General features: G+C 40.2%; 1 protein-coding gene across 19 annotated transcripts in view; it reads left to right on the top strand.

Moving 5' to 3' along the window:
* The window catches only part of CELF1 (CUGBP Elav-like family member 1), a 73,600-nt gene that overhangs the window by 25,816 nt on the left and 30,860 nt on the right, over window positions 1-16,924 (top strand). For 5 of the 19 annotated variants that reach the window (XM_045786644.2, XM_045786635.2, XM_045786636.2 and 2 more), the window contains 3 exons: window positions 11,919-11,958; window positions 15,369-15,440; window positions 16,704-16,855. The exons of 4 other annotated variants lie outside the window; for them this stretch is intronic. In XM_045786644.2, the coding sequence (XP_045642600.1) occupies window positions 16,785-16,855 (71 nt within the window). In that variant the 5' untranslated portion in view covers window positions 11,919-11,958; window positions 15,369-15,440; window positions 16,704-16,784. 10 more of the 19 variants (XM_045786643.2, XM_045786634.2, XM_045786633.2 and 7 more) reach the window with 6 other exon arrangements.

Raw genomic sequence — 16,924 nt, 5'->3', positions numbered from 1 at the left:
CTAGTTGGAGGTTGAAGATGGGTCAGCCAGTCATTGCTTTCTTATCTATTCCCCCACCTTTTGTTTTTTTAAGGAGGCTCCGCCTCCAGCATGGAGCCCAATGTGGGGCTTGAACTCACCACCTCGAGATCAAGACCTGAGCTGTGAGCAAGAGTCAGACGCTTAACTGACTAAGCCACCCAGGCGTTCCAACACCCCACCTTTTAATAAGAAATATTTCTGTAGAATCTTAGGTACTCCATTAGGTAAAGATAAAATCATTTTGTCAAAGAATAAAACTCTTGGGACTCATCCTTTTTACCACAGACACCAACTTTAGTGCCTGTGAATGATAGCAAGTGTTTATTGAGCACTTTGTGCCAGGCACTGTCCTAAATGCTTTATGTATATAAATCTGTTAATTCTAACAAACACCCTATAGGGTACTGTTATACAGCCATTTTCCAGGTGAGGAAACAGGTATGACAAAGTTAAACAATTTGTCCCTAGTTACCTGGCTAGCAAGCAGCAAAATTGGGATTAGAAAGTGGTGGTGGTGTGACTCCAGTGTCTGAGGATAGGGAATGTTATAAGGTAATACTTGTCTATTAATTTTAACATATATGGAATATTTGGAGTTATGAAATAGTCTAGCCCATCTTAATTTTAGAATTTCCTTACGAAGATGATTATGACTTTGGTTTTGCAGCTCGCCATCAACTAACTCATTTATTGATGATAAAAAGCTGCAAGGCAAATAACAAGTTCATGGAGTATCCCCAGAATTACTAGTTTATCTCTGCTAGTGCCTGCCTGTTTACTGAAGATATTGGAAACAATTAACTTTAGCTTCTTTAACTCTTGTTACCTGCACTATACATTATCAGATGTCTTGATAGGAGGAGTATGAGAAGGGTGGAGTGGGCAGGTTTTGCCTCATCCATTAACTGTGATCTGTGTGAGTGTAACAGGGTAACGGAGTGAGTAATTTCAGTGGAGGATAGCAGAAATGTTACTCTTTCCTAGACGGTGTGCTTGAATAGCACAAAAATTTGAGTTAGGGAAATAGGAATCAGCTCTCCTGAGATGTTTTAGTCTCTCAAATTGATGGCAGATTTTCCCTTGGCATATGTGTTTTTCCTTGGATGTATGCTGTCCTATGCTTTTTGTTTCTTGTTCTTTTTTGTGTGTAGGTCCTGTCTTCTGAACAAGACTAAAAACTCGTTAAGGACAGGTATTGGGCTTTTTTTGTGACCTCTCTAGTTCTGAATATATAGGGGGTGTTTTCTGTATGCATTTTTGATTGATAGAGTTCCCAATTTATAAAGAGCTTGTTTTTGTAAAAATGAAGTGAAAGTACTGACAAGTTTAATTTTGTGGAACAGTGGGATTTTTTTTTTTTTTAAGTGTTTGAAGGAGGTGAAGGAGATCATATAAATAGGTATTTAAATGTGAGGAGCACAGTTCAAGAGTGATGAAAGCATGATAATTGAAGTCACTTTTTAAAAAAGTGACAGTATTAAGGAGATATTTAGAATTTGCCCCAGGGCTGTGTATCCTTTGGGATAAATCAAGCTATGCCAAACATACTTCCTGATTGGCTGAAGCAAAGGTGTAAGTTTTGTACTTTCTGGCTTACAACCTAACTGTCTCAGAAAGCATCTCCACAAAGAAGTTGTTTTGTAGGATTATGATATTAAGAACAGAAAGATGAAATAAAGTTTCCTGGTATTCAACAAAACAAGATAAACTTCCTGAGACAAGACCATATGGAAGCATCCTGCTTGAGTGCCCATGTGTTTGGGGTGAGGTTGGGGCAGATGGTACAGGCAGGGTCTTGGCTGCTTGGTCAAGGGTTTTGGAGATGATAGAAGTTAGATGCTAGGTACTGTGGAGGGGCTGTTGTATGTCGTGTGTATTGGGCATGTTTGCTTAAGAGGTGGAGTGAGCTCAGTGAAATGATATTGATGTGTTAGGTAGTGTGGGGGTAAGATTAGGGGAGAGGCTGACTTGGAATGATACCTGCAATTCGATCTTAACCTCCCTCAGAGATTAGGGGGAGAGAGAGACAAGATATGGTGTGAGAAACAAGATTCCAGATCCCTGGCCTCTTCTGTTCTCTAGAGTCTTCAAGTAAGATATTGCAGGACTGTAGGATTTTTCTATTTAAACTTGAAGCTGTTTTGATTCCTTTTTGAGATACTAGGCCAAAAGCTGTATTTATAGAACTTGTTTTGACATATTATCTCACCCTGTCCCTTGCCTTCCTTACTGGAAGCCAGCTAATGTTGCGCTCTGCCTGGCAGGAAAGGTTGATTGAAGAAAATGTACACATAGATATACAGCTGAGTGATTGAAAATAGCTCCAAACTTTGTAAATAGGCCAGCCATAAGGTTTGCAGTCCAAGCTGTGTGAACATCAGTGGAGTTGCTGGGATAATTTCAGATGGTGTAATGCCCTTACCCAACTCACATGAGGTGTGGATGCTGCTTCACCTGGACAATGGCTGTTTCCACACAAAAGTTTCAGGCAAGACAGGAAAAAATGCAAAACAAAGTGCTTGTTCTGGAATGGAGCTTGAGTTCGGATTTTTCTTTACCTTGTCCCTCATAATTTCAAGTTTTCTTTAACAGTGTGTGTGTGTGTGTGTGTGTGTGTGTGTGTGTGTGTAATAGGTAACATCCATATTCAGACAGTTCAGCCAATATTCCACTTCTGCAGCCTTGTTAACAGTTTCTTCTTTATCCTTCCAGACCTGTTTTGTTCCTATACAAGCCATGCGTAATTCTTTTCTTATTATAGACTTATAATCTCGATCAGTCCTTAGTGTAGTGTATTGCAATTGCTTTCGTCTCTTTAATAGCTGCAGCATTCCATCTCAGTGTTATACTATAATTTATTTAACTAGCACCCAGCAGATGGACATGTGTGTTTCCGGTTTTTGCTATTTTAAACAATGTCTCATTAATGCCCCTTTGCATACTTTGTGTACATCAGATACAAGTGTATTTGAAAGCTGTATTTCTAGAATTGGAATAGCTGGATTGAAAGGGCATGTGCAGTTTTCAGTATTGATAAGATACTTGAGATCTTTTTTTATATTTTGCGATGGTATTATCCACTGAAGAATGTTATTAGTGGACAGAAAGATCTTAATGCAATGACAGACTATCACCCCAGTTACTTGAATGAACATGTATGACCTGAAATGGAAAATTTAAGAAACCTTCTTTGGATAAGTTTAATTATCAAATCCAGCAATTGTTATTGTCAGAGAAGAGGCAGATTGCCCAGAGTAGGGAAGTCCAATATCTCTCTTACTCTGAGAATGTTTAGTTTCACCCATTTATGATCTCTGCCAATTAGAAAAACATTTGTGGTCTGTGGCTCATTCCGGCCTCTCTTAAAACAACTTAGATGGATATCATGAGACCATTTGGTCATCAGAATTATTTGCAAGTAGTTGTGATATCTGAAATTTAATAATCACCTCAGAAAATAAAAGCAAAGTAATATTTTGAACACCCCCCCCCATAAAAAAAACATTTTGCAAACTGACTTATTTTACCAAATAGAGTGCTGTGACTCCAGAAAGTACAAGCTTCCCTGGCTGGTGGTGGAACTTGGGTCACTTACTCTGTGCTCTTCACTTTGGTTCCCTTGTCTGAAAAATGGGAGTGAAAATCCTGAAGAATCTCTGAGTCCTCAGAAAAATAATTATGAAGTCATTTCCAGAAGGTTATGCATTATAGAAATGAATCTTTAGAGACATCAAGATTATAAGGTAATTTTAAAAGTAACTCTGACAGTGTTTTAGAAAAAAAAATTAGTCACATTCTGCCTACATGGTACTAACATATGGTGCAGCCCTGATGAGCCGCACAAGTGGGCTGAAATCAAAATGCATTTGGAGAGAGGAGCAGTAGTGACTCACTAGATGAGACAGATTTGGCCTTATGGCAGGGCAGGGAAACTAAGGCGGAACTGGTGGTCTTAGAACATGCCAAGTTTGAGCAAGTGATACATGAATATTATGGGAAAGTAGAATGACTGAACCCTTGTGTTTGGATTAGGTGCTTTGTCCAGGGTCTCAGTCCTTGTAACTAGGCCCCGTCTGTGTTTGTAGAGCCCCTACTTCTGCACACAGTGGGGAATTTTTGCTGCCTCTGACTTCTGTGTGTATGGTTCCCTGTGTCTTTGAAGGTAGAAGCCACTAGGCAAATATTTAACATTGATATGCCTGGGGTTCAAACGAGAAAGATATATGGAAGAGTTAGCAGTTCTGCCCAAGGAAAGCTGCAGGCTAGCTTGACTACCATATGTAAATTGCTGCTGCTACACCCAGCAATTTGTTGCCCAGTACTGACAGTGCTGCCAAGGAAACAGGAGGAGCTAAAGGCAGAATGAGATTCCTACACCCCACTCCACCCCCCAATAGAGAGCTGTGTGGGGAAGAGAAGGGGAATACTTAATGGGGATTTGAGAATTACTTTGAGGTTATAGGTATTTTGGGATGATGTAGGAACAGAGATTTGTTGTTGTTGTTAGTGGGCTCCATACCCAGTGCAGAGCCCAGTGCAGGGCTTGAACTCATGACTCTGAGACCAAGACCTGAGCTGACACCAAGAGTCGGACACCTAACTGACTGAGCCACTGAGGTGCCCCAGGAACAGAGATTTTTAAGAATATATTTTGCATTCCCTATATGCCTCACCTGACCACCTCCAAAATGGGATGCTTCTTATTTAGATATGTATATAGGCATATGGAAAGATAACTAAACAGATGATGAGATGGCTGATCAGGATTTTTTTAAAAGGATTTATCTATTTTATTTTATTTTTTTTAAGCTTTATGTTAGGGAGTGAGTGAGCACATGAGTGGGGCAAGGGGCAGAGGGAGAGAAGCAGACTCCCTGCTGAGAGCGTGGAGCCCAGCACCAGGCTTGATCCTAGGAGATCTTGACCCCAGGAGATCATGACTTGAGCCTCAAGACCTAAGCCAAAACCAAGGGTCAGGACGCTTAACTGAGCCACGCAGGCGCTGGGGGCAGAGGTGAGAGAGTCCCAAGCAGACTACCCAGTGAGAAGACTGACATGGGGCTCGATCCCACGACCCTGAGACCACGACCTTGAGACCACGACCTGAGCCGAAAGCAAGAGTAGGATGCTTAACCAACTGCACCACCCAGGCACCTAGAGATGGCAGATCAGGGAAAGGAAGAACCAATAGCCCAACTCATCCATCCCCATCCACCTTTAGTGTACCCAACTAAAGTGAAGAGTGTCAGAGGATTTAATGATTATGTTGGCTTTATGAAATAGGTTTTACATTTATTGGTTGTGACATAAAGGTAAGGATGCTGTTGGCAAAGTTAGTTAAGGCCAGTTGTGACTCTTGATTCTTAAATATGGGCTGTTCACAAGAAAATGTTTATAATTGTTAAGTGAGAAAAGTATGTTGTGCAGTGGTATATACAGTATGATCTGTAATTTGATAATGATTGTCTGTATTTGAGTATGTGTGCATAGAAAAAAGCCTGGTAGGGAATGAACCAAAATGTGGTTTTATGTAAAAATGAATAAATAGATAAAAAAACTTTAATTGAGGAAATAGAAAAGTTAAGGGGGAATAAATACTTAGTAAATATTACTTCTGTTAACAAAGGACTGCTCACAGTGTTGTTTTTACCCAAATGCCACAATTTAAAGTGGGCTAAAGAAGACTTTTTACTGAAAATTGCAAATATTTATGTGTAGCTATCTCAGTTTAAGAATATGTTAGTGTAAAATTTATAAATTAGAGCAGATAAGCTAGGGAACTCATTTCAACAGTTGAAGGTCTGATATGTCATCTTTTTTTTTTTTTTTTTTGTAAGATTTTATTTATTTGTGAGAGAGAAAGCATAAGCAGAGGCAGCATCAGGCAGAGGGAGAGGGAGCAGCAGTCCCCCAGCTGAGCAAGAAGCCCAGTGCTGGGCTCGTGACCTGAGCCAAAGGCAGACGCTTAACCAGCTGAACCACCCAGGCGTCCCTAGTATGTGTCATCTTTATTCCAGGTACCCTGAGGATATATAAATAGAAAAGAGAAGGAAGGACTCGTTCCTTGTTCTCAAAATGGTAGCATTTGAAATCTTTTTCATTAACAAAAATTTAGAAATGAGGTTTACACATAGTTTCTCCCAGGTGTATCTCACATGTGGTAAGGACTGAACTAGAACTAGAGCTGTTTGAAATCAGTTTGGAGAAAATAGAATTAAGCTTTTAGATGATTTAGTGATAGTCTGGATTAATCTAGTACCATCTTGTAGTTTTATAGATCAGGAAACTGAGGCCCAGAAAAAAAGTGACTCACTCAGGGGCATGCAAATGGCATCAGATCTGGTCTTTAACATACTGTTTTGTTACCTTGCCGCAAGGAGAGTCAGAAGGGAACATTGTAACAGTAATTGTAAGGGCCTTAGAGAATCTGATGAATGCTGTGGATTCTCTCTTTAGGAAACCTCATGTGTCCATCTTCATGCAGGTTAGCAAAAAAATATCACAGAGTTCATAGACCTACTCCCTCTTCCCCAGAGTCCATGTGTGGGCTTTAAAGAGATGTGAGGGTCCCTCCCAGTCTTTTTTTTTTTTTTTTTTTTTAAGTAATCTCTACATCCAATGTGTGACTCCAGTTTACTCAAGAGTCGCATGATCTACCAACTGAGCCAGCCAGGTGCCCCCCAGTTCAAGAATCTTGATGAAAAAGGAAAAATTTTAAAATTGTTGCTGCGTTGCACAATAAAACTAATACTGAACTGTACACCTAAAAATGAGATGGTAACTTTTATGTACGTGTTTTTTACCACAAATTTTTTTTAAAGATTTTATTTATTTATTTGCCTGAGAGAGAGCTCATGTGTGCACACACAAGCGGGGGAGTGGCAGGTAGAGGGAGAAGCAGACTCCCTGCTGAGCAGGGAGCCCTGTTTGGTACTCCATCCCAGGACCCTGGGATCATGATCTCAGCTGAAGGCAGACGCTTAACTGACTGAGCCACCCAGGCGCCCCTGACCATAATTTCTTAAAGCTGGAAAAAAATTGTTACCACTAGGAAGTGCATACTGGCCATTGGAGAAGGAGTTGAGATTGAGATCTGTTTATAAATTTCTCTACTAGGGTCAGGAAAAGGAGCACACATTGATAACTCCATCAATAAAGAGTCAGAAGCACCACACCTAAGCCTGAATCACGGAAATGGTATCCACAAAACAAGTGTCAAAAGGGGGAAAAAAGATTTTTGTAGACCCCACAGAGGAAGTGTTATGTGTTATCCCTGCTAACTTAGGCCAGAACTAAGCCTGATGTAGTGCAGGACCTGGACTGTTCAACATCAAGCAAAATTACGATGGAAGGAGATGCTCTGAGAATGAGTGACTAGCAGGGAATCTACTGTATGCTCCAGTGTATCTCTTTAATCCACCTAACCACCTCAGTGTTACAGACGAGGGAAACAGTTTGATTTCTCTACAGTCATTGTCTTAGGTCCACCTCTTTGTTGCTGAGTGCTCTCACACATTTTATTTCATTTAACGTTAGATTCTACCTACAGCTAGTCGTGATGCATGTTCCCATGATCCTAGATGAGAATCTGGTGGCAGTTGTTCCCCTGCTACAGGTTCCTAAGGAAGGTAGGTGGATTGGAGTATTAGGCAAACTCTGGATTTTAGCATGAGGCCCTCGTGCAGTTTCGCATCATGATGAGCTTGGCTAGTCAGGAAATCTTCCCATTTGATCTTTTTATTGGTTACTTGGCTTTCTAGGATATATGGGCGAGAGGACATGCAGATTCCCAATGCACTAAGCCCAAACTTTTTATTGAATCCGCCATTTAATAGGAAAAAGAAAGAAGCAAGAGTATTGCAAAGCAGTCTAAAAGGTAACAGTTTTTAAAAGAGCACAGTTTTCGTAAGTAATTTCTGTTGTTTCTTTCCTCTTCCATTTAGAAATTTGTACAGTGGCTTGGTGTTGTATTCTGGGCATCCATTTGGTTCCTTTGGCGGTATGTAGTTAAGTCCTCTAATTTTACAGGTGAGGAAGCTGACATTTCGAAATACTGATGAGCTTGCCCAGAGTCACACATCTACTGATTAATGGCAGTAGGTTTTCACTACCCTTAATCGTATTTCTCTTGTAACGGTTGAATCTTTGGGTGTTTACCTACTTAGATTTGCCTTAGAAAAATGGTCAGACTCTGAGTCAACTTATGGTCCTCCATATTTAAACAGTCTTTTCTGTGGTTTGTGTGCGTGATCTTCCTTGTGGACGGTTTTAACCTGAGTGAGCTTTTCACTCAAGGGTCGAACTGCTTGACAATATATTCCAACTTCGTCATTGCCTGGATTTATGTGATCTTGAGACTTACTTCATTTGTGTCTTTTCTCATCTGTAAATGGAGATAGGCACCCAGAACACCACATGGCATAGAGTAAGTGTTCAAAAAATGTTAGCTCTTAAAATTATGGCTATTTTATAAATGTCTGGACATTTGTCCCTACTTCATGTTGTGATAAGGTTTACATTTTTTTTTTTTTTTTAAGTAAGCTCTACGCTAATTGTGGGGCTTGAACCAGAGATCAAGAGTTGCGTTGTCTCTACCAGCTAAGCCAGTCAGGCACTGCAAAGTTTATAAATTTTAAATACTGTATTCTGTCATCTCAAGGATGCACATATTTATTACCATTGATGGCTTTGGAAATTTCTTGATTTCTGATAACCTATTGGATTCTAAAGATAGAAAAATCTGTTCAACTCAATAATAAAATAATAAAATTGGTGAATTATCTATTGTTTTGAATTGTCCAGGCCTATTTTCACATCTACCAGGAGACCTGGGGTTACGCTGAGCGCAGGAAAGGCAAAAGGTGGGGCCTGCCTTGCCCTCCTCTGTCTTCAACCTGAACAGCTTCACTTTTATGTTTAGGGGAGAAGCACTTCTGCCTTCAAAAACATTTGAAAGTCTCTAATCTGGATAGTTGTTAGAGTTCTTCATTAGCTCCCTGCCTTATACTTTTTCAAAGTATCGAGGGCATTTACTAACAGTTGTTAGTAAGAGTTGGTGAGTCGAACTAATGAGGCCAAGGTCATGAGTTCAGGCCTTAATGTAGGTCATTGAGCATTACTGTGCTTGGGACCAGCCCCTGTATCTAGAGTTTGTGATTCAGTGCATACTTTGTAAGATGTGCTGATGGTGAGTGAGTCAGTGGTCATCTTTCTGGGAAGGATGGTGTTTTGTCATTTACTCAACATACAGGCTCTGTAGGCCAACAGAAAACTCTGAGAAGTAAAAAAAAAAAAAAAAAAATTCATTACCTTGCCTATACTAAGGAAAGTGTGTAGGAGATGTGAGTGCTTTTGTATCAGAGAGGGAATGCTGTTCGTTAGCTCTTGCATCTTTTTTTTTTTTTTAAGTGATCTCTACACCTAGTGTGGGGGCTCAGACTCACAACCCCGAGATCAAGAGTTGCATGCTTTACTGACTGAGCCTGCCAAGTGCCTCAGCTGTTGCATCTTTTTTTTTTTTTTTAAGATTTTATTTATTTATTTGACGGAGAGAGAGGCAGCGAGAGAGGGAACACAGGCAGGGGGAGTGGGAGAGGGAGAAGCAGGCTTCCCGCAAAGCAGGGAGCCTGATGCAGGGCTTGATCCCAGAATGCGGGGATCGTGACCTGAGCGGAAGGCAGACGCTTAACAACTGAGCCACCCAGGCGCCCCTCAACTGTTGCATCTTTGAAACATGTTAAGATCATATAAATTCCAAAATATATTGCAAAATATTCCTTTATACATCCCAGTATGGTGACTGAGAAAGGTGGAGATAACGTTAATAGAAGCAGACTTCTGTGGCGCTCCGAGGAAGTACAGGACAGATATGGTTCAGGCTTCCTCAGGGAGCGCATGCATTTTGTTTGGTTCCCTGCAGAAATGAAAGATGTGAAAAGCAAACCTAGAGCTTTTAGTTTCCATTCAGTTCTCCTCTCTCTCCAAAGCATCTGTTTTCTTACGGACCAGGCAACAAAATGTTCGAAAAGCAAAAGTGGGAAGGCAAAGCTTTTAAAGAAAATACCTTCTTGTGTGTTAAGCTTAAGTGACAAGGGTCTGTGTGGAAGAAGACAGTGCTGATCCTGTGTGTCTGTGTGTGTGTGTGTGTGTGTGTGTGTGAATTTTCCTTTAAAAAAAGTCTTTGGTGACTTAGAAGTAGGATGATTAATACCTTACTTATGTGTTTGGTTTTTTAAATAATTCATTTTTCTCTTTCTCTTGGCTAGGCATTTAGGGTCTTCCTTAACCCCATTAGGGCTGCTGTGTTCTCTAGGACCTAGATATGTGTCCTTCACTCTTATACATTGGCCCTTCTTAATAATCCCAGGCCTCTTTTTTGCTCTCTGCTCCTGGAGATTCCCTAGCTAGCATGCAGTCTGAGTCTGGTCTCACAGCTTCATGCAGCAGCAGTGTTTCTCAACTGTTTCATGCACATTTCATATGACATTTTGGGAAACATGACTCTCTGGTCTTTTCTTTGCCCTTTACGTCTTCCAGAATAAAATGAACAAGTAGAAAATTAACTTACTCTCTACCCTCCAAGGTGTAACCACTATTCCAGAGCCCTCTCCACACACTGTCTCAGTAAAAGTTTGTATCTCCTGGATGGTGGTCACATTTCTCAAGAGAGACAGACCATGGGCTCTGCGGTTAGAATCCCTTATACAGATTATTTTAACACCCAATTCCCTAGAGGAGTGCCCACCTTAAATGGTGATAATGATACAGGATTAGGTGAGGTACTGTGAACTTTAGTAAATGTTAAGTTCCTTTCCTCTTAATAACTTTTGATGACGTAGGCAGCTCCAAGTAAATACTTTCAGAAGTTTTTTTGTTTTGCCTTAAAATGATTGGAAGCATTACTACTTCATTAGCAGAATTGGAAACCAATTAGATCCATATGAAGAGTCAAGTACATAAGCACCTATTTTGTGTTAGGCAAGAAACATCTTTGTCTTCAGGAAGGGTAGGTGGAGGGTAGTGTCTCCTAGTTCTGGTTCTGGCTTTGTCTTTCAGAATTCTTACTTTCCAAAGTAGACTTCACCCTTGATGACTTCCAGCGACTCTTTGTCTTTAGCCTGGGCCAAACAGAAGTCCATCTGGCAGGGGGTGTAGAAGAAAGTTTGTGGAAATTTGGGCAGCTTTATAGAATCAGTCTTTACTTGCAAGATTGTTCGATAATGTTTAAAAATAAAACAAATCAGTTTTGTGGTTCCTCTGTTTGCTTTTAGCTTCAATTAACTTCCGCATCTTCTGATTTTTTTTTGTTGTTGTTGTTTCAGTGGTTCACCACCGCCCTAGGGCCACTGAGATGCATTTACACAGGCAGGAACTTGGTTGCTTTTGAAGAGTTTTATGCCTGGCACCTACCTATTCAGGAAGGTTGCTTTGGGGAAATAGCATGGTATTTCCATATTAACAACATGATCCTTGATTGCTAAAAGAATTATAAGGTTTTTAGCTCTATTATAGTTTCTCATCCAAAAGTAGATGCTAAAAATGACTTTTTTGGTGACCTAAATGTTCTGAAATTCAACCTCATAAGTTGTAATCATTGTTTTGCTATTTGTTGTGACATTTGGGGACAAGCCTGTATTAACTTTTCAGTATTTTCATTTCCCCATCTTTTACATTGATGGTGTTTTTAAGTTAACTTCGAGATATTAAATGCTATTTATATTTTAAGGTATTATGTACTTCAAAAATGGGAGAGGGAGGAGGTTTTTGGGTTTTTTGTTTTTGTTTTAATTCTCGGCCACGGTGACAAAAGGGGGCTTTTCTTAGGACAGAAGCTACATATCTGGAATTATGAGAAGTATAGGCATGGCCCACTTATTTTTCTTTCCTTGGTTTTTTAGAGTGAAGACATAGTCCAGAAAGGGAGGTGTAAAGCCACAGGTATGGGCTAACTGCTGGATGAGTGTGCTCTGTGGTCATCTCTTTAACCTTCTTGCATGAGGCCTGTTGTGCAGATTTGAAAACATTGCATTCAGAAAGGTGATGGCTTTTTTCCTACATTGTGGGATGTAATTTCCTGTTCCTAGGAAGCTAGAAATATTTTCTTGTTCTTTCTCACCTCTTTCTCCTTAGCTGTTTCCCAAGGCAGGCTTATCTGCCACTTGAATTAGCTGCTGCCTTGTTCTAATAGAGAGAGAGAGAGTGTGTGTGTAGCAAGTATTAGACACACAGCAGCTACCCAGCTAACTTTCTTTCCCCATTCTACTTTGTGCCTGAAAGACCCCGAGTAAACTAGAATAAGGATGAGGACAGAACTTCGTGGATTCCACACAAACATTACCCTCATGGAACCAGAATTTGTTCAACATACTGATTTTTTAATTGGCACTGGAGCTTAAATAAAGTTTAAACTTATATAGTATATTGTTACCAACAAAGAATTACCCTTAAGTTCCCAAACCAGTTTGGGATCTGAAAATATGACCTGATTTGAAGGGTGGTCACCATTTGACAGGACAGTTTATTAGGTCAGAGTTAGTTTCAGAAAGTCCAAGGGAGGCTCTGAGTTTATACTTTTGTTGACAGCATTAAGCACAGAAGAGTGTCTTTCTGCCAGTCCTTATCTTTCACAGTGATTGGGGGAGGAGGTAGTAGTGATTAAGGATATAGGGGGAGGAAGTGTAAAACTTTTTAGATTTCAAAAAAGTGGTAGGTGGGTTTCCTACCTTCAGCCTTGTCATAATCCTCTAAGTGTACCGTAAGTGATAATTTTTATAATCAAACCAATTTGAGGGGCGCCTGGGTGGCACAGCGGTTAAGCGTCTGCCTTCGGCTCAGGGCGTGATCCCGGCGTTATGGGATCGAGCCCCACATCAGGCTCCTCCGCTATGAGCCTGCTTCTTCCTCTCCCACTCCCCCTGCTTGTGTTCCCTCTCTCTCTGGCTGTCTCTCTCTTTGTCAAATAAATAAATAAAATCTTAAAAAAAAAAAAAAACAGTTTGAATACAACAATGACTAAACTTAGTGCTTTTTGTCTCACATCGATTGTAGATTCGAAACAGAAAATTTAAAAAAGGTTTATTTGTTTATTTATTTGTTTATTTATTTATTTATTTATTTATTTATTTATTTGAGAGAGAGAGAGCGTGGTGGGGGGGAACAAGGGGAAAGGAAGAGGGAATCTCAAGTGGACTCCATGCTAAATGCAGAGCCCTATGTGGCTGATCCCAGGACCTGGAGATAATGACTTGAGCAGAAACCAAGAGTCAGATACTTAATCTTCACTGAGCCACCCAGGTGCCCCAGAAGTATTCGATTTTTGAAGTGAAATTCAAGCCCATAAAGGTTTTAAGTTAAAATTTTAAGTTAGTCTGGTTGGTTATTTTCAAGTAGTATCAATTGCTTACTTCTTTTCTACATCCCTTCTGTCACTTAACTGCTAGAAGCTTTGGGGAGGAAATACCTAGTCCATTTAACTGTCTGAGGTGTCATAACTTCTCCCTAGATTATTACACTTTTCCTTACATAGACTGATGGTGGTTTTTAATGACATAGGTTCTCTTATAATTTGGCAGTAGGCTCTGATTTCCTCTATGCTCATATAAACAGACTTCACATTTTTGCCCTTTAAAACACATTTAGATTATTGGGGTAGAAGTATCAAATCCCATCACTTGTCATTGAACTCCCTGGTTCTGTCAGTCAAGATAGGCAGCCTGATGTTTGCATGTGCCATGTGGGCCTTTTTGCTCAACTATGCTTTTCTTGGCTCTTTCACTCTTCTGACAATACAACTGCTATGAGTTCTGGCATTTTTCTCTTCTAATCCAGTTTTTAAACTGTTTATTCCATTCTGATGTTCTAAATGCAGTGTGTGCTGTTCTTTAGAGGGTTTCCCTTATCTACCGATCAGTTTTAATGATTTTGCTTTTTAATGTTACAGCAGGCTGATTGCCCCTACCCTCTCACATCATTGAGCTTTTGAATTGCTGCCCTTAGAAAGGAAGTAGAGAATATTCAAGGCAAAGAAAACTAACACATACCATCAGGGAAAGAAGAGGGAACCATGAATGTAAATTCATAGTGAGAGGACAGATGGTAAACAGAGAGTGAGGGAAAATGAAAACCTGTTGCAGTGGACCCTTGGTTATAACCTTTCCTTCCATCTCTTTACTTCTAACGCATTCTTGGTGGGAAAAGCCTGGAATGTGTTTCTGATTAAGAGATTTAAAAAACAACTTATGGGCAGTTTTCTGTGAGTAACTGCTAATTCTACTTCTTAATTTTCCCTTAACATCTGCATTTTTTGTATTTGAATAATTGTTTTTATCATCACTTGACTTTTTAATCTTACTCTAAAATTGTGACTTGTGATTAATTTCTGTGCTTTCTTTTCCCACAAGCATGTTGAATTTAATTATACTGAGGTGACTCTCGTGACCTGCCTAAAAGAGAAGCGCCCTCCTTCATGTAATTACATTTCCATCTTTTAAGTTTTTAAAGCAGTCTTGTCTTATAAATCATAAAATGGATTTTAAAACCTTACTTTAAAACCAGTGCTTACCAGCCTTTGGCTTGGAAAAAATTACTGTAAGGAGTGTGCATCCTTTCATACGCTCGCTGAGCAGTGCCTGGCTGCTCAGTAAAGTCTTCCCCATTAAGTACTCTCTTGTTATACATGTGATTCTGATTAAAATGGAAATGGAACTAGATATATTTTTAATGAATAGTAAAAGCGTAATAATAACCAGTGAGATTCCTTAAAATGTGTTGATTCCTTTTTAATGGAACCCTGAACTAAAAAAAAACAGAACCCTAATTTGGTTGTTGACCAACCTCACGGAGTTACTCCTTGGTCCTGATAGCTTCCTATAGGAAGAAGCATGTGATCAGCTCCAGGGTACATAGGAGAAACTAGGACAAACCTAACCAGTAACTTAACCAGTCCCAGCTACAGTTACTGTCCTCTGCCCGCCTGGCAGTCAGCACTTGGTGAACTGTGTGCTGTGTGTGCCCGTTGCAGTCTCCTCTCACTGCAGCCTGGTGGAGCGTCCCCCTAAGTAGGTGGAAGAGAGCTGCTGCAGCTTCTGTCTCTAAAGTAGTAGGTCAGAGGAGCCAGGGTCTCTGACAAAATAGAAAAACGGTTAGCTGCTGTTGTAGTTCTAACTTCTGGATGGTTTTGCCTGTTTATTAGAAGACACAGTTTCTACCTTCCATGGTCAGATGCAGACAGGGGTCAGGCGCTTTTAGGCTACAACACTTAGGCCTATGCAATGACATGTTGCCTTTCGTTATTTTTGTTTTTAAGTAACCCTATACGTTTAGGAGTTCATTTGTTTACCTCTTTACAGGCTGAACATAACTTCCTTTTTTCAAAATACCCTGTGTTGTGAACTGAGCTTGAGTGAAGTGAAATCTTTGAGGTAAGGCAATCCTAATGATAAAAATGGAAAGAAGGCCTGCGCAATTTGGGAGCCTTCAGAGATATAGTTTTAGAGTCACTGCCTAAATATTGAAATGCCACCATTTGTTGTTTGGAGGATGGGAAGCTAAATTGAGAACGGGAGCACCACATCTGCCTTGACTGCTAAGTATATCCATTTCTACTGCTCACCCATAATAGAATTTTTATGTGTGCGTTCATTAATCTAACCAGCATCAGTTTAAAGGAGGACGGAGAACAAAGAGACTTAGTTTACATTCCTCTGTCCTTCCTTACATATTCAAGTGTTTGCTGCTAGTGGACCCCCCTTCTTTCTCATTATTATCACTCTGGTTGTTTTTGTTTGTTTCTCTAGAAAGGTCAAACAACAGAAAAGACATTATTTCCTAGTACTCTTTTATCAAAAGGCAGAATATTATAATTTTTGCTTTTTAAATTTTCTGGTAAAATAAGATTCAGAGTAAGATTTTGCCTATCCCACCTAATGAAGATCACTGAAGCAGGGATTTTTAAAAAGTCCTTTACTCTGATGAGGAACCATTAGGGAGCACACTTTGCTCTCAGCACACCCACACCATTGAGAAGTCGGGGTTGGTCCAGTGCAGGTGGTAGTGTGTGAGCCCTTAAGTTTTTGGTGACTGGTTCTTCAGCCAGCTTGCCTCTGGCCTGCTTCTGATGGTCTGAACCATTTCCTTATGTGACTGTGCTGAGGTTGGTTTGGACCCAGCACTGTGTGCTCATTGCTGTCTTTGGCACATGGAAACTAAGTTTAAACCAAAGCCAACAACCCAGTTTTCCTTTCTAAAAACATTTTCAGACCACATGAGGTGAGCTTTCTTTTTTTTTTTTTTCCCTTAGCTGTTTTCTTTTGTTTTTGGTTTTTTTGCTTCAGGTAGTTTTAGGCTTTGGGGCCCCTCAAAACCTGATTTGCAGAAAGGAGTTTGGAGGATGTGAAACAAGTTTGTGTTTCTTCTGCTCTGTTAGCCACTGCTATCTTCATGGATCTGACACTCTATTTATCTGACAGTGCACTTAGTACTGCTTCGCCAGGGAAAATCACACAAACCCAGCCTGGCGCATCAGCACTTTCATTGTGTGCCGGGCTGAGCCTCCCTTCACATGCTCACATCCCCCTTTTAATCCAGTACTCCCTTTCCCCTCCCCAGTCCTGCCTGTTTCTGTGGCACTTATTGCTGGTTTCCCTGAGCTCCTGTTTCCACTTTGTGTTTTTTGTGGGGCCCAGGAAGCTAAAGCTGTGTGTATTTGTGGATCAGACAAGTGCAGCAAGTTAATATCATTGGCTTCTGAAGGGGAGAGTGAGGTGATGGCTGCGTTTAAGTTGGATTTCCTTCCAGAAATGATGGTGGATCATTGCTCTTTGAATTCCAGTCCTGTGTAAGTATTTTTGTTGTCTAATTTTTATCATAAGCAGAGGAACTGGGCTATTTTCTTTGTTATTTAATG

Source organism: Ursus americanus, chromosome 24, assembly GCF_024610735.1.
Source record: "Ursus americanus isolate L20-20 chromosome 24, mUrsAme1.1.p, whole genome shotgun sequence".
NCBI lineage: Eukaryota > Metazoa > Chordata > Mammalia > Carnivora > Ursidae > Ursus > Ursus americanus.
Note: the sequence above shows the minus strand (reverse complement) of the source record. Positions and strands in the feature narration are given on the sequence as shown.